This window comes from Emys orbicularis, chromosome 9 (assembly GCF_028017835.1).
Source record: "Emys orbicularis isolate rEmyOrb1 chromosome 9, rEmyOrb1.hap1, whole genome shotgun sequence".
NCBI lineage: Eukaryota > Metazoa > Chordata > Testudines > Emydidae > Emys > Emys orbicularis.
In genome coordinates, this window is record NC_088691.1 from 100,871,551 (window position 1) to 100,895,902 (window position 24,352).

At 64.0% G+C, this 24,352-nt stretch overlaps 1 protein-coding gene across 2 annotated transcripts; it reads left to right on the forward strand.

The window, feature by feature from the left end:
- The first annotated feature begins 134 nt into the window (after positions 1-134).
- On the forward strand, positions 135-22,853 carry ECEL1 (endothelin converting enzyme like 1). 2 transcript variants are annotated; one of them, XM_065410986.1, is made up of 17 exons: positions 135-890; positions 8,818-8,886; positions 10,407-10,517; positions 11,362-11,454; positions 11,758-11,882; positions 14,111-14,333; positions 14,644-14,742; positions 15,295-15,369; positions 16,038-16,141; positions 17,034-17,092; positions 17,680-17,731; positions 18,243-18,310; positions 18,737-18,861; positions 19,766-19,831; positions 20,793-20,888; positions 21,844-21,920; positions 22,754-22,853. In XM_065410986.1, the coding sequence occupies exons 1-17, from the start codon at positions 135-137 to the stop codon at positions 22,851-22,853; spliced, it is 2,298 nt and encodes a 765-aa protein (XP_065267058.1). The 2 variants fall into 2 exon arrangements, with proteins under 2 accessions (XP_065267058.1, XP_065267059.1); XM_065410987.1 differs by having other exon boundaries at positions 16,038-16,135.
- The last annotated feature ends 1,499 nt before the right edge of the window (positions 22,854-24,352 follow it).

Here is a 24,352-nt window from a genome sequence, read left to right on the forward strand (position 1 = left end):
GACGGCTATTGGGCAGGGGCTGCGGGAAAAGCCGGCGCTCTGGGTCCCTCAGCAGAGCTCTCTGGGGCCTGAGACATGAGCTCTCCCCCTCGCCGTCTGCCCTGAGCACCTCCTCCCGGAGCCGGGCCGGCAGCATGGAGAAGACCTACTCGCTGACGGCCCACTACGACGAGTTCCAGGAGGTGAAGTGTGCCAGCAAGTACAACAGCGGCACCCTGCCCAACGGCTTCAACCTCCAGCTCGGGGCCGGGGCCAAGAAGCCGCGCCGGGGGCTGCCACGCTGGACCCGGCGTGAGATCTGCCTGCTCTCGGGGCTGGTCTTCGCGGTGGGCCTGTGCGTCATCCTGGGCTGCGTGCTGCTGCTCAAGTACCTGGCCATGGAGCGCGCCGCCTACTGCCTGGAGGACTGCCAGGAGAAGAAGGCCTTCGTCAAGGCCTCCCTCTTCATCGCCAACAACATTGACCCCACCATCGACCCCTGCAAGGACTTCTACTCCTTCGCCTGCGGCAGCTGGCTCCACCGCCACAGCATCCCCGAGGACAAGCTCCACTATGGCATCATCGCCACCATCGGCGAGCAGAATGAGGAGAAGCTCCGGCGGCTGCTCCAGCGGCCCGTCCGCAGGGGCTCCCGGGCCTCGGCCGAGAGGAAGGTCAAGGAGTTCTTCCGCTCCTGCCTCGACATGGGCGAGATTGACCGCCGGGGGCCGCGGCCCATGCTGGAGGTGATCGAGGACTGCGGCGGCTGGGACGGGCCGGCCACGGGGCGGCAAGCCCGCTGGGACTTCAACGAGCTGCTCTACAAGACCCAGGGCATCTACAGCACGGCCGTGCTCTTCTCCCTCACGGTCAACCTGGATGACAAGAACTCCTCCCGCTACGTCATCCGGGTGAGTGAGCCCACGCTGGGGATGCCAGGCCTGGGGCACGCCCACCGGGCATGTCAGGACAGCTGCAGCCAGGACGCCTCCGGCTAGGGTCACTCGAGGTCTGGCCGGGTCTGTACTTGAATGGGACATCTCTCAGGAAGGCCCCCACAACAGGTTGGGTGACTCTCCTTGGGGCGCTGACATACAGTGGCTGGCCCCAGCGAGGCGCTAGGGGGTGCTGGGCTGCAGGGCGCTGGATGGGTGGCCCAGCAGGGGGCACTCTCCCCTCACAGTCAGGACTGCCCCCAATGTGGTGCTAGGGGGGCTGGCTGCAGAGACTGGGGTGTATAACTCCCTAGGGGGCGCTCTCCATTCCGAGTCAGTGCTGCTCCCCTGGGTTCCTCAAAGATCCAGTGGCCCTGCCCCTGGGAGGCGTTAGCCCTGCAGTGCTGCTTTGATCCCGGGAGTCCTGTAATTAGATCCTGCCTGTCTGAAATCCCCTGCCCCGCCACACTCCTTCCTGTCCCAGCCTGGGTCCCACCCCAGAGCGGGTTGCATTTCAGCAGGGGCTGAGGGGTGCCTATTCCTGGAGTGTGCTGTGGGGTCCCTATGCTGGTGGGGCATGGGGAACGCGGCCCCTAACAAGGCTGCCCTCCAGCCCTCAGCTCCCAGAGGAGAGGTGCTCGCACAAGGCAATTCCCCCATGGCTGTAGCCCTGTGCTAATAACAGACGGCTACAAACGTCCACGCCAGACTGGAGCCTGCCAGCTAGTGGCTCCAATCACGCTCCATGCAGAGCTGAGGAAACACAGCCAACCTGGCTGCACCACCCGCCGCCCAGCCCCAATCGCTCTGTGGGGCCGAGGGGGCTCAGCAAAGCCAGAGGTCATCCAGGCAGGTGGTACGGCAGCCTCCCCAATAGCTCTGCTGGTGCCCCTCACTCCTGGCCCGCAGCCCCCTGCTATCCCAGCCCTGTGCTTCCTACACACAGCTCTGCTGGTGCCCCTCACTTCTGACCCGCAGCCCCTTGCTAGCCCAGCCCTGGGCTCCCCACACACAGCTCTGCTAGTGCCCCTCACTCCCGACCCGCAGCCCCCTGCTAGCCCAGCCTTTCCGGTCCTGGTTCCCCTCCTGGTCAGTCAGCAGCACTGGGGCCCCATTCAAAGATCAGATGCTCCCATCCCAAACTCAGGTTAGAATCATCGATTGTCCCATGGCCTCCTACCCAGCCAAGCTGCTAGACCTCTTCCCCGGCCCCCTAAGCCGCGGGTCATGCCCCACAGGCTGTAGGTGGGGGCGGACTATGGTGACCATCCCAGCAGGAGCAGTCATGCCAGCAAATCAACACACAGATCAGGCCTGAGTGTCAGAGGCACCAGCCAATCAAACAGGAGACACTGCCCAAGGCGCCTCCCTCCCCTCGGGGCAGAGCCCATGTGACATGAGTGTCTGGCTCCCTGAGTCACTCTCCCCTACAGCATCAAGAGATGTCACCTGCATGCCACAAGATGGGCTCTGTGGGTGCCCTGTGCTGGCGTTGCTCTGCCAATGCCCACACAGAGCCCCGGGGCTGGGGGTCACCCCTCTCCCCCCCATATACAAGGAGCAGCCCCAGTTTTTCAGCTTCAAACAACTTGGCTTTTCCATTAAGGAAAAACAATGAACCAAGAAAGAACCAAAGTAAAGTCTCATAGATTCCAAGGCCAGAAGGGACCATTGTGATCAGGTCGTCTGATCCCTCCCCCTGCATAGCGCAGGCCAGAGAACAATTCCTAGAGCCCATCTTCTAGAAAAATATCGCCACTGGGTTTAAAAATTGCCAGCGATGGAGAATGCACCACGACCCCTGGCAAATTGTGCCACGGCCCTTGGTAAAGCTCCCCTGGAGAGCGCAGTGTGGGTGTCTCATAGCGAGGCTGACCTCCAAAGGGCCTCTGCCCCAGCACACAAGCCAGCACTCAGGAGTTTTCAGCAAAATGACTCCATGCACCACGGCTCCCAGGGCCCTGGTCAGACGGGAGGGGAAAGCCCCAGTTCTGCTGCATTGAACAGGAGCTGTGGGTGTATTGGAACACAACTGGGATCACCTACAGCTTCACAGCTCTCCAGTGATAGCGGTCAGCATAGGGCCTCTGAGACACAGATGGACAGTTCCAGTTCCAGCCAGCAGAAGGCAGTGCAGACACACACTCAGCCCTACCCGGCAATGTCTCAGTCTTTGGTTCCCCCTACTGGTCTCACTTGACTCTGGAAGGCAGGCGCTGAATTGGTGTAAATGGGATCAGTACCCTGCCCGGCCCAGCTGGGTTGCTTGCGAAACAGGCAGCTGGTACCCAAGAAATGCGGGAGCAGGGGGAAATTGACACGCAGGGACGATGGCATCTTGTCGTGGGAAGAGGGGATCAGGACACCGGGTGTTGTCCAGGCAGGAGGGGGAGCTGGGCAGCTGCATGCAACATGTGCTGGCAGAATCAGGGGCACCATTTTGGCAGGAAAGGGCAGGCGGGCAGGGCTGGGTGCCTTGGCAGAGCTGAGGGTGGGGAGCCCAGGGCTGGGATAGTGGCTGCGGGAGGGGAGGGCTGTGGGTCGGGATTAGGGGCAAAGGGTGAGCTGAGCTAGGTGCCCAGGGCTGGGCTATCAGGGGGCTGAGGGTCGGGATTGAGGGGCAATGGCAGAGCTGTGGGGGCAGGGCTGGGCTATCAGGGGGCTGCGGGTCAGGAGTGAGGGGCACTGGCTGATCTGTGTGAAGGGGAAGGCATGCCCTGTCCTCCCCGCCCCCCTTCCCAGCCTCTCCCCCTCCCGAGCCCTGTTAAGGAAGGCATCTGCCTGCATTAATCAGTGGCTACAAAATGTAGAGAGCAAATGGAACCAGCGGGACCCTGGCAGTGGATTGTGCCCCCATCTGCGTGGCCATTCCCCGCCCGCCTCCGGAGCTCATGCCCAGCGCCGGGCCCCGAGCAGTGGCCGGAGCCTGTGCTGCTGGCGGGACTGTTTAATACACAGGTGGCTCCATTCCCCTGGACAGTGGTTCCCCACTGCGGCCGGACTTGGCAGAGTCGGATGCACGGGCGGGGAGGTTCCAGGATTGCTGGGCTGCCGGCTCCCAGCCTCCCCGTTCTTGCCGAATTACCTTGGAAAATGAACCAGCAAGTGCAATTTGCCGCTAATTGCCTGCTCGGACACAGCCGGGGCTCGTGGGACGCCGGGCTCGGCAACCGGCCTTTATTTGCATAGCAATGCCGGGCGCCACACCGATGGAGAAGCGGCTTTTATACCCAAATTAATGTGACTGCTACAGGAGGGGACCTTCGGAAAGGCAATTTCCCTCCGCATAATTGCAGTGTTTAGCAAAACAGCATGGCAGGCAATTTTCCAGGCAATCGGCAGAGCCGTGCACACAGAGGAGAGAGGGTGCGTGTGCGTACGTGCTGGGGGGGTGCTTTCCCGCGGTGCGTGTGCACGGTGCGAGAGGGTATGGGTGCGTGCATGTGTGCACGGGGGTGTGTGTGCACGCTGGGGATTGAGCGTGTAGACACGCTGGGAGAGCATTGTGCATGTTATGGGGGAGTATGTGTGTGCACAGGAGGAGTGTGGGTGTGCAAGTGTGTGCACTGGGGTGTGCAACCTATGGGAGTGTTTGAGCGTGCACACTGGGGTGTGTGTCTGTGCGTGCACGCTGGGGGAGTGTATGCGTGTGCACGCTGGGGGAATGTGTGCACACATGTGGGACCGTGTGTGTGCGTGCACATGTGTGTGCGGTTGAGAGCGTTCGCACGCGGTGTGAGTGTGTGTGCACACACCTGCTGGGGGGTGTGTGTGTGCGAGCGCACACTGAGGAGCGTGCGAGAGCGTGTGCGCACTAGGGCAGAGTGTGCACTGGAAAGCGTGGCTGCGTGTGCCCTGTGTGCGTGCGGGTGTGGACATGCGTGCTGGGGGGGGGGGTGCTGCGGAGGGTGGACGTGCTGGGGAAGTGGCGTGTCCTTTGGAGGTCTGCGTGCTCTGGCTCTAGGGGCCGCGGCCTGGTCTGGGGAGTTGATGGCCGGGGCTGTGGTCAGTGGAGATGAGGGACCTCGGTGCGGTGGCCGGTCCCATCCCCGGGGCTTGCACCAAACGGAGCCTCCGCAGTGCCTGGGGGCTCAGACTAGAGCTTCCTCTCAGCCCTGGGGCCTCCTGTCGGCTCCAGAGAGGCTGCCCTGGTGACTCAGGGTTGGGGGGGGCAGTGGTGAGCCCGGGGCCCTGCCCACCCGCAGCCCGGCTCTGCGGGCCCACGAGGGGTGGAGAAGCAGCCAAGCAGCCTCGTGCGGCTCCCCGCCATGGGGGGGGGGGGGGGGACGACAGGCCCAGGAGAGGCTGAACCCCCGCCCCCAGGTTCACCAGAGAGCCCTGCCCCCTGCTGGACACTGAGCTTCCTCTAGCGGCTCCAGCCAGGGCAGGGCTTTGCCAGGAGTGCGGGGCGGGGGGGGGTCTCTGGGAGAGCATTGGGGGGGGGCCCTCCGGGAGTTAGTGTGGGGGGGGGGGGGGGGGGCTGAGCCCAGGGCTCTGAGGAGCTGTAGTGCTGCGAAAGAGAGCACGGTGCCCTCCCGTGGCCACAGCCGGCACAGCAGGTAAAGTCCCGCCCTGGCCCCAGCTCCAGGGGGCGCTGTTGGAGCCGAGGGCGCAGCCAGGGCTGGGGGGGTGGGGGGGAGCTCTGATCTCGCCAGCACATGGGTAATTAACAGCTCTCCAGTGCTGGCCGTTCCCCTCCCCCCGCGCTCGAGGAGGCCGTACCCGCTCGTATGGATCCCGCCCTCATGCCGCTCCTGCAGGACCGGCCCTTTGCTCCCCGCTGCAGGCTGGCCGAGCGCCCTGGGTATCCCCCCACAGGGGATGGGGGGTTTAAAGGGCCAGGCCTGGGGGGTTTGCTGGGCCGGGGCAGCATCAGTCCATGTGGCACTGGGGGGAGCTCTCTGCAGCCGAGGGGTGGAGCTTGGCCCGGGGGTCTCTGCACATGCCCAGGGCGGGCAGCCCACGAGGTTTGGCTGCTCAGGCTCCGTGCCGCGGCGGGGGTCGAGAAACGGGCCGGACGGCCGCTGGACAGACGTGGCCTCACTGTTATGATCTGTGTTACGGGAGCACCCAGAAATCAGGGCCCGGTCAGGCTGGGCGCTTCACAGGGAGCGAGGGACTGCGCCTGCCCCACCGAGCTCACAATCGAAACAGGACAGACTGAGGGTGGGAGGGGAAACTGAGGCACAGAAGGGGCCCAAGCAGGGTGGTGGGAACAGAAGCCAGGTCTCCTGAGTCCCAGCCCAGTGCCCTGCCCACTAGACAACTGGGCCAGATTTACCTGCATTAATCCCCCCACCAAACGATTCAGCAAGACCAACCGGCTCGGTCTGTTCCCAGTGCCGGTGCCCCAGTCACAGAGCCTGGTGAGCCCAGAGGGATGGGCTTAGGGCCGGGGGACAGAGGGGTGGAGAGCATTTCTCAGTATCATACGCTTCCCCAGCACCCTGAAGATACCAGAGCCCTTGGCGAGCACCAGGGTAATGCAGCCACCTCTGGGGAGGAGGCCGGCAGCAGCCCGCGCACAGCACAACAGTAAAAGCCCCTGTGGCTTTAGGGGTGGTGAGCTAAGACCCAGCAGCTCCAGAAAGCCCCCCCCCATCCCCGCTGAGGCAGCCCCCCTCCCCAGCCTGGCGAGGTTAGAAGGGTCGGGCCAACCCAATGGGATAAGAGTAATTTTTCCAGTACAGCTGCTCGTCCCCGCGATTGATGGCAGGAGGGCAGCGCCATTAGCTGATTGCTTCTTCCCGGGAGAGCCTCTCCTTTGAACAATGGCCAGCGGGCAGGCGGTGGGCAGCAGGGCTGGGCTGGGGCGTGCCCCATGGGGCCGGCCTGGCCAGCGCTCCCAGGCATGGGCCCCTCCCCGGGGGCAGTTTCACCCACCGAGTCGTTAGCACAAAGGGTTCTGCCGGGAAATCAAATTCTGGGTGTTTATCATGCGTCACTGGGACAAAGGGCTGGCAGGAAGGCGGGGATGGGAGCTCGGAGCCAGCCTGGGGCAGGCTCCCGATATGGGGGGGCAGTTGAGGGGGCGGCAGGATCACAGAGGGGGTTTGCTGGGGGTCAGGGTGGTTAAAGGGGCTGGCGGCTCAGCTGAAGCATCACGGGCTGTGGATAACGAACCCTTCGGAGGTCTGAGACGTACAGTTCAGAGCGGGGTTTATTCACCCGCAAGCGCGCTGTGTGAGGGTGCCTGGAGCGCTCCTTTGTTATTGTAGGGTCATCTGGGAACGCTGGTTTGTTATTATAGGGGTGATTAGTTGAAACGGTGCTCCAAAGGGCTGGTCTGTTATCGGAGAGTTGCTGGGAGGGAAGAGGTGGGGTTGATCTGTTATCATAGGGAAGCTTGGAGGGCTGGTCCATTATCGTGGGGTTGCTCAGGGGGCCAGTCCCATTATCGTGGGGTTGCTCAGGGGGCCAGTCCCATTATCGTAGGGTTGCTCAAGGGGCCGGTCCGTTATCGTGGGGTTGCTCAGGAGGCTGGTCCGTTATCGTAGGGTTGCTCAGGAGGGCCGGTCTATTATTGTAGGGTTGCTCAGGGGGCCGGTCTGTTATTGTAGGGTTGCTCGGGAGGGCCGGTCTATTATTGTAGGGTTGCTCAGGGGGCCGGTTTATTATTGTAGGGTTGCTCAGGGGGCTGGTCTGTTATTGTAGGGTTGTTCAGGAGGACCGTTCTATTATTGTGCAGTTGCTCAGAGGGCCAGTCCATTATCGTAGGGTTGCTCGGGAGGGCCGGTCCATTATTGTACGGTTGCTCAGAGGACCGGTTTATTATTGTAGGGTTGCGCAGAGGGCCGGTTTATTATTGTAGGGTTGCTCAGAGGACCGGTTTATTATTGTAGGGTTGCTGAGGGGGCCGGTCTGTTATTGTAGGGTTGTTCAGGGGGGAGGACCGTTCTATTATTGTGGGGTTGCTCAGGGGGCCGGTCTGTTATTGTACGGTTGCTCAGAGGACCGGTTTATTATTGTAGGGTTGCTCAGAGGACCGGTTTATTATTGTAGGGTTGCTGAGGGGGCCGGTCTGTTATTGTAGGGTTGTTCAGGGGGGAGGACCGTTCTATTATTGTGGGGTTGCTCAGGGGGCCGGTCTGTTATTGTAGGGTTGCTGAGGGGGCCGGTCTGTTATTGTAGGGTTGTTCGGGAGGACCGGTCTGTTATTGTGGGGTTGCTCAGGGGGCCGGTCTGTTATTGTAGGGTTGTTCAGGGGGGAGGACTGTTCTATTATTGTGGGGTTGCTCAGGGGGCCGGTCTGTTATTGTAGGGTTGCTGAGGGGGCCGGTCTGTTATTGTAGGGTTGTTCGGGAGGACCGGTCTGTTATTGTGGGGTTGCTCAGGGGGCCAGTCTGTTGTTGTAGGGTTGCTCAGGGGGCCGGTCTGTGGCTAGGTGGGTGGCACAGCGCTCAGCACCCGCCAGCCCAGCCATGCGGCACTTTGAGGTGGAAGACGTGGTGTGGTCCGGGCCCCCTGGCAGGGTGAGTTGCTCGGGGAAGGACCCACGTGGGAGCGGGAGGGCTGAGCCCGGGGGTGTGGACCATCGCCAGAGAGAGCCCCACTGGCCCTACCCAGACTGGCACGCGAGGGGGGGGTAGGCTGGAGCCAGCCATGCCACAGGGCCCCAGAGCACACACAGGGGAGCCTCTCCCCATATTAAATCTCCCTCCTGAGACTCTGCCCTGGCAACCGGACCTTCCTCCTGCCCGAGCCCCAGACAAAGCACATCTGCCCGCCCCCTTCGCAGACAGGCCCCCCACCCCGAACGGCCACACAGACTGAGCCCCCCACCTCTCCCTGCTCCTCCATTAGCCGGGGAGCGGAGGGGACCCCAGGTCGCCCTCGGCCCCGGGAGGCGGGGCTCCGGGTACCCAGTTCCGGGCACGAACACGGCTCCTCTGCTCTGTTGCAGATTGACCAGGACGGGCTGACGCTGCCCGAGCGAACCCTGTACCTGGGGCAGGACGAGGAGAGCGAGAAGGTGAGGGGCGGCTGGCAGCGCCCAGGGGCGCCGGGGAGAGGGGTCGGAGAGGAGCAGCCCCTACCCAGCACCAGGTGCACCTGAGCCAGGTGGGGGGGAGGAGAGGCTGGCGCAGCTGCAGTGTCACCAATCACCAGAAATCATGAATCAGCCCCCAAAAGTCACCAGACCGGCTGGCCCCAACTATTAGGAACGATTTTTAAACAAACAGTCAAGTTGTGTTTGTCGGGCTGTTGTTTCATGTGTGATCTCCCCCTGCCCATCGTTGTGTGTGTGATCTCCCCCTGCCCATCCTGTGTGTGTGTGTGTGTGAGATCTCCCCCTGCCCATCCTGTGTGTGTGTGTGTGTGTGATCTCCCCCTGCCCATCCTGTGTGTGTGTGATCTCCTCCTGCCCGTCCTCTGTGTGTGTGTGTGTGAGCTCCCCCTGCCCATCCTGTGTGTGTGTGTGAGATCTCCCCCTGACCGTCCTGTGTGTGTGTGATCTCCCCCTGCCCATCCTGTGTGTGTGTGTGTGGGAGCTCCTCCTGCCCGTCCTGTGTGTGTGAGATCTCCCCCTGCCCGTCCTGTGTGTGTGTGTGTTTGTATCTCCCCTGGCCAATCGTGTGTGTGTGTGTGTGTGTGTGTGTGTGTGTGTGTGTGTGTGTGTGTGTGTGTGTGTGTGTGTGTGTGATCTCCCCCTGCCCATCCTGTGTGGGGGCTGTGGGGTGTATGGGGGGAGTGTGGAGGGTTGGTGTGGGGGTGTGTGCAGGGGTGTTTGTGGGGAGGAGTGGGGGGAGGTATGGGGGTGGGGGTGTTGGGGGAAGTTACTCTGGCCCCTGCAGCAGGAGCTCTCGCCCCACCTGCCTGGCCACTAATTCTGCCCCCAGACCCGAAACCAACACTGTCCCCCCAGCCCGCCCCCACCCCCCCACCTCGGCTCCTCCTGGCCCTTCACCCCTTCGCCGGGGCAGGCGCTGTCCTTGCTGGCTGCAGGGGGCGGGGCTGCTGGGTTCTTTAGCTCCGCCCTCCCGTGACACTAGAGGGGGATGCAGTTGGGCGGGAGCTCTGCCCACAGCAGCTGATTGGTGGCTCAGCCCCAGGGGGCGGGCTAGTAGGGCAGGCAGCCAATCAGAGGGTTCAGAAGCTCTAGTGGGATTGGAGCTTCTGGAGCAGACAGGCTGAAATCCCGTCACCAGCAAAACGTCCCAAGAGTTGGGCAGCGGGCTGGGGGGAGAAGACGTGACCCCCCCAGACCTCACCCCAGCCAGGGCTGTGTCCCCTGCCCCCGGTCAGGCCTGCCCCCCCTTCCCTCAGCCCTCGCCCCCCCCGGCCAGGCCTGACCCCCTTAGCTTCCTCCCCACTGGGCCTGACCCCTCCCCTTGGCCCTCTGCCCCTCCCCCCGGTCAGGCCTGACCCCCTTAGCCTCCTCCCCCTCCCCCCGGTCAGGCCTGACCCCTTGATCCCCCTGGGTCCGAGCCCCCCCCCCCCGCCCAAGGCTGGAGCTGCACCCCCCCGGCTGACCCCTCGCCTCATGCCCAGATCCTGGCGGCGTACCGCCTGTTCATGGAGCGGCTGCTGGGCCTGCTGGGAGCGGAGCATGTGGCGCAGAAGGCGGAGGAAATCCTGCAGCTGGAGCAGAGACTGGCCAACGTGAGTCCTTCCCAGCCCAGACCTGCTGGCCTGGCTGCCCCCGCGGGGCTCCAGGAGGTGTCACACAGGGCAGGGGAGGGGGGCTCTTCGGGCACAAGCGGCCCCCCGGCTTGCAAGGAACTAGCCCCCTACAGCCATGTGGGGAAGGTGGGGGCCCAGCCAGGGCCCAAGGGGACAGTGCCCTCGCGTGGGGCAGCCTGGCCGCAACCCCATGCTAGCACTGAGCGCCGCTTGCCCAGCCTCCGGCCTCTCGAGGGAGCAGGTTGCAGCCCAGCGCACCCAGTGTGTGTGTGTGGGTCCCTGGGCGGGGAGGGGACATGCTTGGGGGCTGGTGCCTGGAGCTCGGGGCTGACTGGTGAGTCCCTGTTACAGGAAGCGGTCTCATTCCCAAAGCGGCAGCCCCTTGGCCCGCCAAGCCCCACACAGCTTGATCGCTGCCCATCCCCCCACCCCGGCACTGCCCCGGGGCTGGGCACAGCCAGGCTGAGGGGCCTCCTGCTCCAGGGGCCCGTTAGCCTCCTGCGCTGAGGGGCCACCGAGCTGCGGAAGGGAGATCAAAGGGCAGCAAAGCCTGACTGGGTTGCACCCCCCGCAGGGTGCAGGGAGAGGGGACCCTGCAGGATAGCGGGGAGCAGCAGTGAGCGCCCCAGGGTGGCATCCACCTCCCACCGTCACGTGACTGGGGAATGAGTGAGGGGCCCCAGGCCTTTGCGGGGTCAGGGGAGCAGTGAGACCGGCGTGAGGGAATGCTTAGCCCTAGACTCCCTGCCCGTGGCTGGCCCCGTGGCACCCCCAGCCTGGCGGCGCAGGCAAAGTGCGGCCCTGATGCGTCTGTCCTGCCCAGATCACGGTCTCAGAGTACGACGACCTGCGCAGGGACATCAGCACCATGTACAACAAGGTGACGCTGGGGGAGCTGCAGCGCATCACGCCCACCGTGAGTACCCTGCCGGGGCGCTGGGGGAGGGGCAGCCCAGCTGAGGTGCCCAGATAAATGCCCTCCTGGCTCTTCTCCTCCCCTGAGGGGGGCTGGCCCCCAAGTCCATTCTGGAGGGCAGTGCCATCCGCACCAGTTCGGAGACTGCAGAGGGGCACTCAGACGTGGGCCTTGTTAGGTCACTGCGGTGGGGCAAGCCCAGGCTGAATCACTGCCCGTGGGCCTGGGCCAGCCGCAGAGCGCGGGGGGCTCTGGAGAAGGCGAGGCCCCTCTGGTCATAGCGCCCTCTCCCCCACCCCCCAGCTCAAGTGGAAGCGCCTGCTGGATCGGATCTTCCATGATAACTTCTCCGAGGAGGAGGAGGTGGTGCTGCTGGCCACCGACTACATGCAGAAGGTGTCGGAGCTCATCCGCAGCACGCCCAGCAGGTACCACACCCACTGCCCAGCTCCAGTGCCACTCTGGCACTCCAGGCATCTCCGGGCCCCTCACTCAGGCACACAGGTGTGATTGGAGCCTGGCAGCAGGTGGCAGAGGGGCAGATCCCAGCAGAAGCTCCGTCCCCTGCTCAGGCTTCCTAGCAAGGTGGCGGGGAGGACGTGACCTTGACGGGCCTGGCCAGGGAGTTCTGCGGTGGGGATCCGTGGGCGCGGCTCCTCCTCAGGCGAATCCCCTGCGTGTCCTGCCTTTGCTCAGCTCCCTGGGCTGGGGGCCCTTTCGGTACAGACAGGACATCTCACTAATGGCCACTGATCTGCCGGGACTCGCCTGCCTCCTGAATGCCAATGGGCTGCTACAGCTGCCTGCTGGGACCACCGCACGCAACCCCCCACCCCTGCCATGTTCACAGAGCCGCACTGCCCCATCCCCCCAGCATGGCCAAAAGCAGGGGGAGCTCCCCCTCCCCCCACCATGCCTGGGCTCTCCCCTCCAGCACGGCCGCAGGTAACCACCCCACCCCACCCCCGCAGCATGCAGTGCCCTTTGCGCTGGAGGCTCGGGATCCCCCTCAGCACACACACAAACGCCCCGTGGCCACCCCCACCGCCAGCTCCCTCCTGCACCCCCCACCCCCAGGGATCCCCGCTCCTAGCCACGCACACACTGAGTGGAAAATAGCATTTCAGAGCTAATCAAATGCATTACAAATCACCCAGCTAAACCAATTCATTACACAGGCAGTTCAGCCGCGCGCAGGTGCAGGGCGCCGAGCCAGCCGGCGTCTGGGCTTTAATGGGATATTCCCTAAAGCTGCACCTCAGACGTCCCAGTCCGGCTGGGCACCCCCGGCAGCCCAGGCCTGGCAGCGAACCCCTCGCAGAGCCCCTGTAACGAGGCTGGTTCTGGTGGGACCCAGCTGAGAGAGCCAATTCAGGACAAATTGCTTAGAGCAGGGCAGTGACAGCCCAAGGCTGGGGTTTCTACGCACGCCAAGGCAAACCAAACCAGCCAACCAGAGAAGACTTCGGTTTTACCCCACTGGCTAACCACAAGTCACACAAGCAATTCCCGTAGACACTCCAGTTTCCCAGTATCACCACCAGTGCCACTCGTTATGGGGACAAATGGTTATGAAAACCAATGCCCCAGTAAAAGAAAAAAGGTTCTCTCGATCCCAAAGGACCAAGCCCCAGACCCAGGTCAATATACAAATCAGATCTTACCCACAAATCACGCTGTTGACAAAAATCTAAAGGTTTATTCATAAAAGGAAAAAGATATAGATGAGAGCTAGAATTGGTCAAATGAAATCAATTACATACAGTAATGACAAAGTTCTTGGTTCAGGCTTGTAGCAGTGATAGAATAAACTGCAGGTTCAAATCAAGTCTCTGGAACATCCCCAGCTGGGATGGGTCCTCAGGCCTTTGTGTAGAGCTTCTGTTTGTAGCAAAGTCCCTCCAGAGGTAAGAAGCAGGATTGAAGACAAGATGGAGATGAGGCATCAGCCTTTTATGGTCTTTTCCAGGTGTAAGAGCACCTCTTTGTCCTTACTGTGGAAAATTACAGCAAAATGGAGTCTGGAGTCACATGGGCCAGTCCCTGCATACTTTGCTGAGTTACAAGGCGTATCTGCCTTCTCTCCATGGGTCAATTGTATAGCTGATGGTCCTTAATGGGCCATCAAGCAGGCTAGGCAGAGCTGACACCAACTTGTCTGGGGTGTCACCCAGAAGCATAACATAAATTTGAAATACAGACAGTATAGAGCCAATATTCATAACTTCAACTACAAAAATGATACACACATATAGACAGCATAATCATAACCAGCAAACCATAACCTTGTCTTAGACACCTCATTTGACCCCCTTTATACAAGATTTGGTGCCACTACAGGACCTTAGTTGCAACCATGTTCTATATGGTCCCAGTTCAAGTCAATAACGTGACACCCCCTGTCTCCGAGCACGCTGGCCAGCCGGGGGCGCTAGCAGAGCCCAGGGAACTCCCTGCAACTAGGGATTGGGAACGCCGCTGCTTCCACTGTCACTCAGGGCAAGGAGATGCTTCCTGGCGTCCCCGCTCCCATTCGCCCCCCTGCTGCCCACCCCATCCTGTGGCCCCTGAGGCAGAGGAGGGAGAGGCTCAGGCCCCTGGGGTATAAAACACGCTCTCCCAACCCCTGGCCGGTCCCCGTCTCTCCCCCTCCCAGGATCCTTCACAACTACATGCTGTGGCGCATTGTGGTGGTGCTGAGCGAGCACCTCTCCACGCCCTTCCGCGACGCCATACATGAGCTCTCCAGGGAGATGGAGGGCACCGAGAAGCAGCTGGAGCTGGACAAGATGTGCCTGAGCCAGGCCAACAAGCACTTCGGCATGGCCTTGGGGGCCCTCTTTGTGGAGGAGTATTTCTCCTCCTCCAGCAAGGCCAAGGTAGGCACGGCGGGGGGGTGGGCTGGGGGGAGGCGGGGAATCCCACCAGTGATCACACCCCGGGCCAGTGAAACACAAGACAGGAGCGGCGCATCTTCAGGCCAAATGCCCAGTGGTTGGCGGCACGCTCAGGGCCCGGCCCTGTTACCCAGCAACCACTGGGCGTGGCTTAAGCCTTTTGTGGGCGTGGCAGTGATGGAGGAGGCGGCTGTGTAGGGGAGGTTCGTACCCACCCCGGGCCCAGTGCCCTGGGTGTGTGCTACGAGGAACCGTGGTAACGCCGTGACCCGGGCGCGGTTGCACCGAGCAGGTGCAGCAGCTGGTGGAGGACATCAAGCACACCCTGGATCAGCGGCTGGACGAGCTCGACTGGATGGACGAAGAGACCAAACGCGCGGCTAGAGCCAAGGTGAGGCACCAAGGGGCGGAGCCTAGCCTGGCCAGCCAATCGCACATCCACGGCTTGGGGCACTCCCAGGGGAGCTGGGGGTGGGGGCTGGAGCTCAGACAGCCGGGGGCCTCTGAACTGCATGGGCCACAGGCGGCCTCGCCAGTCCCAAAGTTGGGCAAGTGGGATTCTCCAGCCAGGAGAGGGAAACTCTGCTGCCTGGCGGCCAACGCATAAAGGCCCCGCACCCACGCAGAGTGCAGCCCTGCTCCGGGCTGGCTGGGCCCGGCCACAGGGTGAGCCACGCGCCCAGACCGGCCACACGGACGGTGCTGCCATCCGGCTGCTGCAGCCACAGGTCAGCGCCTCCGGGCAGAATTGGGGCCTAGGACTCACAGCCTGCCCCTTCCAGCACACGGGCCTCTGCCCAGAGAGCTAGAGCAGCAGCGCCGCAGTCTGTCGTTGCATCCAGCAGGGGGCGGCGCTGTGCTCAGACACAAGCCCATCAGCCCCATGCGCCCCCGTGAGATCAGGCAGGGCAGGCTCGGACCTGGGCGTGTGCTCTCCTTACAGCTCCAGTACATGCTGGTGATGATCGGGTACCCGGACTTCCTGCTGAAACCGGACGCCATCGATAAGGAGTACGAGGCGAGTGTGCGAGGGGCCCGCGCTGCACCCCTAGAGGGACCATCTGCACACCCAGGCTGGGAGAGATCCAGCAGTACCCCTCCCTTTCTCCTGCTCTAGCCAGCGGCCCCTGGCCTGCCATGGCCCTGGCTCCTGGCCCTGCCCGGACTCCCTGGCCAGCAGGAGCTGCTGCTCTGTCTGCCTGTGGCAGGGGTCTCGCTGGGGGGTGCGATCAGCGGGTCGTAAGGCTCAGGACCCTCCCAAAGTCCTTTGCTCCCCGTTCCCCTGGCTCTGGCGCTGGTTCACCTCCACCCCCGCGCGAGCCCCACCCCCACAACAGCACTTACATGGCTACTGTCACGTGGACGTGCAGGGGCACAAACTCTATCAGCAGGGTGCGCTCCCAGGCGTCGCCACCAGAGGGAGACACCTTGCACGTGCTCAGTGTGGTACGGGACCCTCCATCCATCCTAGGTCCCTGCCCGGGGGATGGGGCTGAGCCTGCAGGCAGACCAGGGAGCCTCGGGGCTACAGTGAGCGCAGGGGCTGGGAGCCTGCTGGGGGAGACGGGACATCCCAGCTCCGGCTCCTGCTCCGCTCTTGTGGCAGGAGGGCTGGCTAAGAAGGGGAGTCCCAGGGAGAAGCCCCCTGCCCTTCCCCGCCTGACCTGGGCTGTGTCTCCGCCGCAGTTCGAAGTCCACGAGAAGACGTATTTCAAGAACATCCTCAACAGCATCAAGTTCAGCATCAAGCTCTCGGTGAAGAAGATCCGGCAGGAGGTGGACAAGTCTGCGTAGGTATCCATCGCCCCGGGGCCTGCGCTTTGCCTCTCCAGAGGGGATGGGGCAGGGGCAGAAGGGGGTGTCAGTTCTGGGGACCCCCTCCTGTGAGAGCAGAGTTGGTCGGGGGTCTTTAGGGATCCCTCTGTGATGGGAGGGACCGACAACCTGTGGGCACCATCTGGGCTCTGGCCTAGCCAGCAGCCCATGGCATGTGTTCCGAGTGTGGCCATCCCCAGGCTGCCGGCGCTGGTTCAAGCCCCGCTCAGCCGGCTCGGCGAGAGACAATGGCCGTGCTCTACACTGGCTGCTGCAGGAGGCTCTGCTCCGTGTGGCCAGGAGCCCCTTTGTCCTGACAGAGGTTGCTGCTGGGGCCTGGGGTCCAGCCCCCACACTGCTCCTCTCCCTGGACATCAAGGGGCCCCACCTCAGCCAAGGCATTTCCCGAGGGGTGTGGCGGCCTCTAGTGGTCAGTGTGCGCACAGACAGGCAAATGCCTCACAACTTGTGCCCACCTACCAGGGGCATCAGGGCTTACGTGGGGGCGCAGGGGCCGAGCCTTCCTGTCAGGCTGGCTGATCGAGGGGGTGGTGACCCTGCCCAGATCCAGCAGCACGTGGCCCCCACAGCTGTCGCAGGCACCGACCTGGACTGGCCAGCCTGGCCCCTCTGAGCATGGGGGCCTGTGCCCAGGGGGAGGGAGGCCAGGCTAGAGCCTAGCCTGGCCCCATCCTGCGGGTATTAGGGGTCAGAGGCTGCCCCGCCCAGCACTCTGTCCTCTCCCAGCTCCCCCCTCGCCACACCACATTAGCAGACTCCCCTGTGTGCTGGGGCGGGGGGAATTGGTGGGGCAACTGGCCCTCGCAGCCCGGGTGCTGATCTCGGGGTCTCGCTGTCTCCTTGCAGGTGGCTGCTGCCCCCCCAGGCCCTGAACGCCTACTACCTGCCCAACAAGAACCAGATGGGTACGGCCGCACCAGCGACACGGCTGATAGCCAGCATTCCCCGGGCTTCTGAACACGTCTGCTCTGAGTCATTGGGGGGGGCACCCAGACTGGGGAGGGCCGGGGGGTGGTACATCAGCCAAGTGGGGTGTGACTGGGACTGAAATAGTAATGGGGGGGGCCTGCGGGTTGAAAGGGAGGGGAATCAGCAGAGCGGGGGAGGTGGGGGCAGGGCCAGGATAGCAGGGGGCTGTGGGTCGGGATTGGAGGGCATCGGCAGAGCTGGGGAGGTGGGGGCAGGGCCAGGATAGCAGGGGGCTGTGGGTCGGGATTGGGGGGCATCGGCAGAGCTGGGGAGGGGCAGGACAGAGCACGGCTGCCTCAGGGACTCTCCCTCATTCCAGAGAGCTGGGGGCTGACCCACGCCATGGTGTATTTGTCCAGAGCTGGTGGGTGATTTGGGGTCTCAGTAGGAGCCCCGTGTGCCTGGCCCAGGCGGGGTCCCCTTGCTGTGATCCGGCCCTGCTCGGGGTGAGAGGGCAGTGGGAGGGGGCGAGAGGGCAGTGGGAGGGGCCCCCTCCCCATAACACTCCCTCCTTTCCCCACAGTGTTCCCCGCCGGTATCCTCCAGCCCACGCTGTACGACCCCGAGTTCCCGCAGTGAGTACAGGGCTCTACAGGCACCGTCCACCATTCCGACCCCCCCCCGCCGCCAGCGCAAGGGGGGCAGGGGATGGGGGGGTCCAGGGGGCACCCCTTGTGCCTGTGGAGGATCCCAGCCCTGGGGCAAAGCAGCAAGCAGGGCTCTCTGGGGCCAAACCCTGGGGGTAGCTCAGAACTGCCCCCGCTGGGCTGGGCCCAGCCAGAACCACCTCTCGGGCCACAGACACCCAGGAGGTCAGTGCCCTCCCCCCCCCACCCCCCCGTGGGCTTGAGTCAGCCTCTCACTTGCCCTCTGCCCATTCGCTGCTGGCGGGTCCATGTCGGGAGGGTGGGGATGTGCTCAGACCCCCCCACACCCATTGCTGATGGGGTCGTGTCGGGGGGGGGGGGGGGGGCTATGTGCTCAGACCCCCCCCCCCATTGCTGACGGGGCAGTGTCCTGGGTGGGGGATGTGCTCAGACCCCCCCATTGCTGATGGGGTCGTGTCTTGTCTCCTCCTGCCAAAAGGTCCCTGAACTATGGTGGAATCGGAACCATCATTGGGCACGAGCTGACCCACGGCTACGACGACTGGGGTGAGCCTCCTTCCCCCCGCCCAGTTTCTGCTGCTCCGGGCCAGAGCTGGGACCCACGAGTGCCCACCCCGAGGCCTGGCGCCTGTTCGCTGGGGACGCCACCCGGCCCCCAAGGGGTGAAGGTGATGCAAAGGGCCAGGTGGCAGCCGCATGGGATGAGCCCTGGGCAGCCTGGCGCCTCTGGAGCAGCGCCTCCCTCTGGCTGGCCCACGAGCGGAGCCTGGCCCTCGGCCGACAGTGCACCCACTACCAGGGCCTGGCAAACAGCTCCCTACGTGGCCCTCAGTCCCTGTGGGGCTGGGGCGGGGTAGAACCAGCCAGGGAGGGGCGCTTGCAGCCGGGGACAGGGAGCCAGGACTCCTGGGTCCCAATCCCAGCTCTGCCCCATGAACCCGAGCCCCTTCCACCCGCGCTGTGTGCCCGCAGGGGGCCAGTACGATCGGCACGGGAACCTGCTGCACTGGTGGACGGAGGCCTCCTACAGCAAGTTCCTGAAGAAGGCCCAGTGCATCGTCAACCTGTACGACAACTTCACCGTCTACAACCAGCGGGTGAGCCTGGGCGCCCCTCGTTGCCGGGGGAGCGGGGCTGGTCTGGGCCCGGGGCACCCCTTGCTGTCCGGGAGGGCGGGAGCGGGGCTGGCCTGGGCCCGGGGTGCCCCTCGCTGCGGGGGGGGGGGGGGGAGAGCGGGGCTGGCCTGGGCCCGGAGCGCCCCTCGCTGTCCGGGGGGGGGAGCGGGGCTGGCCTGGGCCCGAGGCGCCCCTCGCTGCTTAGGGAGTGGGGCTGGCCTGGGCCCGGGGCGCCCCTCGCTGTTGTGGGTCTGGCCTGGCCCCTGGGTGAGTGGGGCTGGCCTGGGCCTGGGGCACCCCTTGCTGTCGGGGGGGCGGGGGGGGATGGCCTGTCCCCTGGGTTCCCCTTGCTGCCGTGGCAGGCTGGCCTGGGTCTGGGGTGCCCCTCACTGCTGGGGGACATTCACCTGGGCCTGGGGCTTGCCCCAGATTGCTCCCCCCCAGCACATGGGGTCAGAAGGGCTCTGCTCTGAACGGGATACTGAGGCACAGACTGCAGCAGCCAGACAGGGGCGGGGTGCAGCAGCCAGAGCCAGGGGGTGCGGGGCGGAGAGCAGGGGCTCTGGGTTGTGTCTCTCCGAGCCCTGCTGCCGTGGTTGGAAGGGGCAGTTCATCTTTCTCTCTATGCCATCCGGAGGTAGTATCTATGTCACGAGGGGGAGGGTGCTGGCTCCCAGTGATGCAGCCCCCCCCCCCCCCCCAGGCGCACCCTCCATCAGCCAGCGGCTGATGCCCTCAGGCTGGCCTCCCGGAGAGATGGGCTGGTGGGGGCAGGGGCTGAGCCTGGGAGCAGGGGCTGGGATGGGCCCCCGTTTGAGGTGGTATGTTGGAGGGCTGGGGGTGCACCTGACCAGGTCTGTGTGAGCCCCTGCTCCTCTCTCCACAGGTGAACGGGAAGCACACGCTGGGGGAGAACATCGCCGACATGGGGGGGCTCAAACTGGCCTACTATGTAAGTGACGGAGGGCACCCGGCGCCCCTCTGCCCCCCACCCCGGGTCATGGAGAATGGCCGGGTGGGAGAGCTGCGGGGCAGCGACCGGAGAACGGCCCGGGGGGGGGGGGGGGCAGTATCTGCAGGGCAGTGGCGGGACCTGCAAGGTAGCGACCGGAGAACGGCCTGGGGGGGCGGGGGGGGATCTGTAAGGTAGTGACAGGAGAACAGTGGGGGGGGGAGCGGGGAGATCTGCGGTGCAGCAGCTGACTGGGAGGAGGCTGTGCTGGCGTTACTCTAGGGCAGTGTTTTTCAACCTTTTTTTGGGCAAAGGCACACTTGTTTCATGAAAAAAATCACAAGGCACACCACCATTAGAAAATGTTAAAAAATTTAACTCTGTGCCTATATTGACTATATATAAAGTAATTCTCTTGAATAGGAATCAAATAAACACAAAGAAAGTATTTTATAATTACTTTATTATGAAATAGTAAGTAAACAGAAATATGAAAAATTATAAAATACTTTATTCAGTGCGCAACCTGGGCCTGTTTGGCTGAACACAAAGCTGATATTCTGAGCTATTTATAGTCCTTAACATCAGTGGTGGGATTCAAAAATTTTAGTAACCAGTTCCGACATTCAAGCATGGTTTAATATTTTTTTCCCACGGCACACCAGGCAACATCTCGCGGCACACTAGTGTGCCGCGGAACAGTGGTTGAAAAACACTGCTCTAGGGGACCCCGTACCCACCCACGCAGAGCACAGCGCCCCCTCCACCCCCCGGGAGCCCCGTGGCCACCAGCTGCCCCTCTGCCTCAGCTGGGAGAGGCCATGACCCTCCTGCCACCCCCAGCCAGACCCATCGCCCCACATTGCACGGCTGCTGGGCCCAGCCCGAGAGCGCCTGGGGACAGGGAGGGGGCAGCCGGGGGTGGGAAGCCCCCCGCACTGAGTGTGCCTGTGTTTTGCAGGCCTATCAGAAGTGGGTGCGGGAGCACGGGCCGGAGCACCCCCTGCACCGCCTGAAATACACCCATGACCAGCTCTTCTTCATTGCCTTCGCCCAGGTAACGCCCTGCCACCAGGGGGCAGTAGTGCACGGCAAGGGGCCCAGAACCACCGCCACCCTGCCAACCCTGGGCTCCCCACCCCCAGCTCTGCCAGTGCCTGTCAGCCCCCTGGCACCCCAGCCCGGGGTCTCTCCTGAGCAGAAATGACATGGGGGGCCACACTGCAGGGTGGAGTGGGGGGGTTAGATGGGGACAATGCTCCCCCGGAGCAAGGCTGGGACCCACCCAACTTGTTTCAGCTCCGCCTGCTCCACGTGTCCTGCTCTGGCCTTCCCCTGTCCCACAGATCCCGCCGGGAGACCCTGGCCCTGGGACAACTGAAAGGCCCTGGCTGGTCGTTTGGAGCCCCTGGCTGCCTCGCTGACCTGCCCCCTGCCAGTCTCCCCTCTGCTGCTGGGGGGGTCTCTTCTCCGCCCAGCTCCCCCTGTCATGGAGAGTGGGGGAGTCCGGGCCCTGCACCCCTCTTCCTGGAATTCACCGTGACTCTCAGCCAGCCAGTAAAACGGAAGGTTTATTGGACAGTAGGAACGCAGTCTAAAACAGGGCTTGTAGGTACAGCCAGGACCCCTCAGTCAAGTCCTTCTGGGGGGCAGGGAGCTTAGCCCCTAGCCTCGGGGTTCCCTGCGTTCCACCACCCAGCATCAAACTGAAACTAAAAACCCCTCCAGCTGCTCTCTTCCCCCCTCCCTCTGCTCCTCCTCTCCTTTGTCCAGTCTCCCCGGGCAGAAGGTGTCACTTCTCCCAACCCCCCTCCTGGCTCAGGTATCTTCCTTCAAGGGAAGTCCCCCATCCCCAATGTAACTCCCCTGCAACATTCCCAGGTCAAATCTGCCCCGCTCCCTGCTCCGTCACCCCCCCCCCGGCTGTGGTACTCATCCAGCCCCCCCAACCCTTCACGCCCCCCCTACCCCCCCAGCTGTGGTGCTCACTGTGGCTTCTGTCCCATCTGCAGAACTGGTGCATCAAGAGGCGCTCGCAGTCCATCTACCTGCAGGTGCTGACCGACAAGCACGCCCCGGAGCACTACAGGTACCTGGGGCCGCTGCACCTGCTGGGTGTGGCCACTAGGAGGTGCGGCAAGTCCCTCCGCTCTGCCCTCTGCCTCGGGACCCCCAGCCTCTGCACGTGGGATTGGCTGGAAGCCCCTCAGGGCAGGGCCTAGCTCCACCTGGGGCTCGAATTGTCCCGAGCACGTGGTCAGAGCAGCCAGCAGGGGGCGCAGGGAGCACAGGCCTGGGGCCAGTGGGAGCAGGGCAGGCAGGAGGGAGGGCAGCAGGTGCCCTGCCCCAGTGAGGATGAGAAAGGGTTAATCCAGTCCTTGCACAGGGCGGACTGGGAGCGGAGGGGCGCATGTGCTGGGGTCTCTCGGGCCAGCCTGACTGATCCTGCCCTGGGGCTGGGCCCCCCTGAGCCCACGGGGTTGTGGGGCAGGAAGGGGCTGCGGCAGGTCAGGGTGAGGGCACCCAAGACGGGTGAGCCAAGGCCAGGGGCTTGGAGTGGGGTCCCCGGCTGGAGCACAGGCCAGGCCAGCAGGAGGCAGCACACGGGCTGTAATTGGGGCTTGGACCTTAGTGTACCCTAGGTTGGCGGCCCAGAGGCTGCCACTCCATGGGCACCAGGCCAGGCAGAGCCAGCGGCCCCTCCTCACTGTCCATACCCCGGGGCAGGGGGTTAACTCTGGCACTGCCCACTCCCCGCTGGGCAGTTCTCCCCGCAGCGGGATCATGCCCCGTCCTACAGGACAGGGCTGCTAACAGCTGCCTCCTCTCGCTCCAGAGGTGGCTGCATTGCTGTGCCAGGTGCAGCACTGCCTTCGTGGGGCTGCCAGCCCCGCTTTCCTGAGCCCTCTCTCCACTCCCCAGGGTGCTGGGCAGCGTCTCCCAGTTTGAGGAGTTCGGCCGGGTCTTCCACTGCCCCAAGAACTCGCCGATGAACCCAGCGCACAAGTGCTCCGTGTGGTGAGCGCCGGCGCCCCGTGGCCATGCCCCTCGCTGCCCTTTGCCTTGCGTGTGCCAAGCCGTCCGTCTGATCCTGCTGCTTGCAGGGGCTGCTGCTTCTCTGCCATCCGCCTGCCCGCCAGCGAGTCTCCGGGGAGAGCCTCTGGGCGCCTCTGCAGGGCCGGGGCTCGCAGGGACAGGTGCTGCAGACGAGGTGGCGAAGGCTCCTTTGGCCAGTTCCTCGGGGGCCGATGCGAACGGCAGCAGGAAAACTACAGACTGGGTCCACTTCCAGCTGGGTGTGTCCTGCCTCCACCCCCCCTGGGCCTTGGAGCCAGCCCCCCTCCTCTGGCTCCCCATCGCCGTGCCAGGAGCCGGCCCAGTGAGCCCTGCCAGTGGCGCAGCCGGGGGGGGGATCCCCAAAACACCGTCGAGGGGCAGCGGGAGGGACCAGACCTGGGGCAGGCAGGGGACAGGCCCCAGTGCTGCTGGCACGGAGGGGCCAAAAGCTACTGTGGGGCCATTTCTCAAAGCAGCTGGAAGATCCCACGTTTGGAAGCAAATGGTGCCCGTTCCAGGGCAGAACGCGGTGGCTGCGGCCCACGCCCCGTTCACCCAGCCCTACAGCGCGACGTGGGCCCAGCGCCGCTCCATGCTCAGAGCTGGGCACAGAGGCCTGAGCCAAGGCCCGCAGGGAAGCAACCAGCCAGCGCAAAGGCCCCCGTGTGCTCGGGCCACAGGGAAGTTGTGGGGCTGGGCTGGGGGGCTCCAGGGGGACAGGTGGGTGAGAAATCCCCCTGCCCAGCCGCAGCCCTGAACAGCGCCAGTGCCCCCCAGCACCATGCAAACGGCCGCGGCATGGGTGGCAGGGGCTGGGCTGTGGGCGAAGAGCTGGCTGCACTCCCTGCCAGCAGCACTCCTGGGCATTGCCTCGCTCCCCCTACCCGTAGCAGTTCGGAGCCTTGCCCCAGTGCAGTGCCGCACGACAGCACAAGGAGGCGCCATTGGGTTGTCAGGCAGAGCTGCCTGAGCCCAGGAGGCCCCAGTGCTGGAGGGGGAGCCGGGTCGCCCCCGGGCTCGGCGCCTCTTGTACAGAATCGCTGTATGTGTTGCTGCTCGGTATGGTCAATAAAGCTGGCGCTGTACGTGTGGGTGGCTTGGTGCAGGGCAGCAAGGGGGGGGGGAGGGAGCCACCCCAGCCTGCAGCTCCGGCCGCGCACAGCCCCACTGCTGCTGGGGAGCGGGGGTGGGGGTGTTACACACACCAGCCTCTGGAGTGTCCCCCCAATGCACACCCAGTGCCTTCTGGAGTATACCTCCCCGGAGTCACCCCTAGAGTCCATCCACCCCCCCCCACACACAGCGTTCCCTAGAGTCCATCCACCCCCACACACACACACAGCACCCCTGGAGTCCCTCACCGCCCCAGCACAGAGCGCCCTAGAGTCCATCCACCCCCCCCACACACAGCGCCCCCTAGAGTCCATCCACCCACACACACACACAGCACCCCGGAGTCCCTCA

Excerpts from the sequence above, each read along its gene's own strand:
- ECEL1 (XM_065410986.1), top strand. The coding sequence starts at position 135 with ATGGAGAAGACCTACTCGCTGACGGCCCACTACGACGAGTTCCAGGAG. Across the intron at positions 14,334-14,643 it reads CCTCCTCCAGCAAGGCCAAG|GTGCAGCAGCTGGTGGAGGA; the intron begins GTAGGCACGGCG and ends TGCACCGAGCAG. Across the intron at positions 15,370-16,037 it reads CCATCGATAAGGAGTACGAG|TTCGAAGTCCACGAGAAGAC; the intron begins GCGAGTGTGCGA and ends TCTCCGCCGCAG.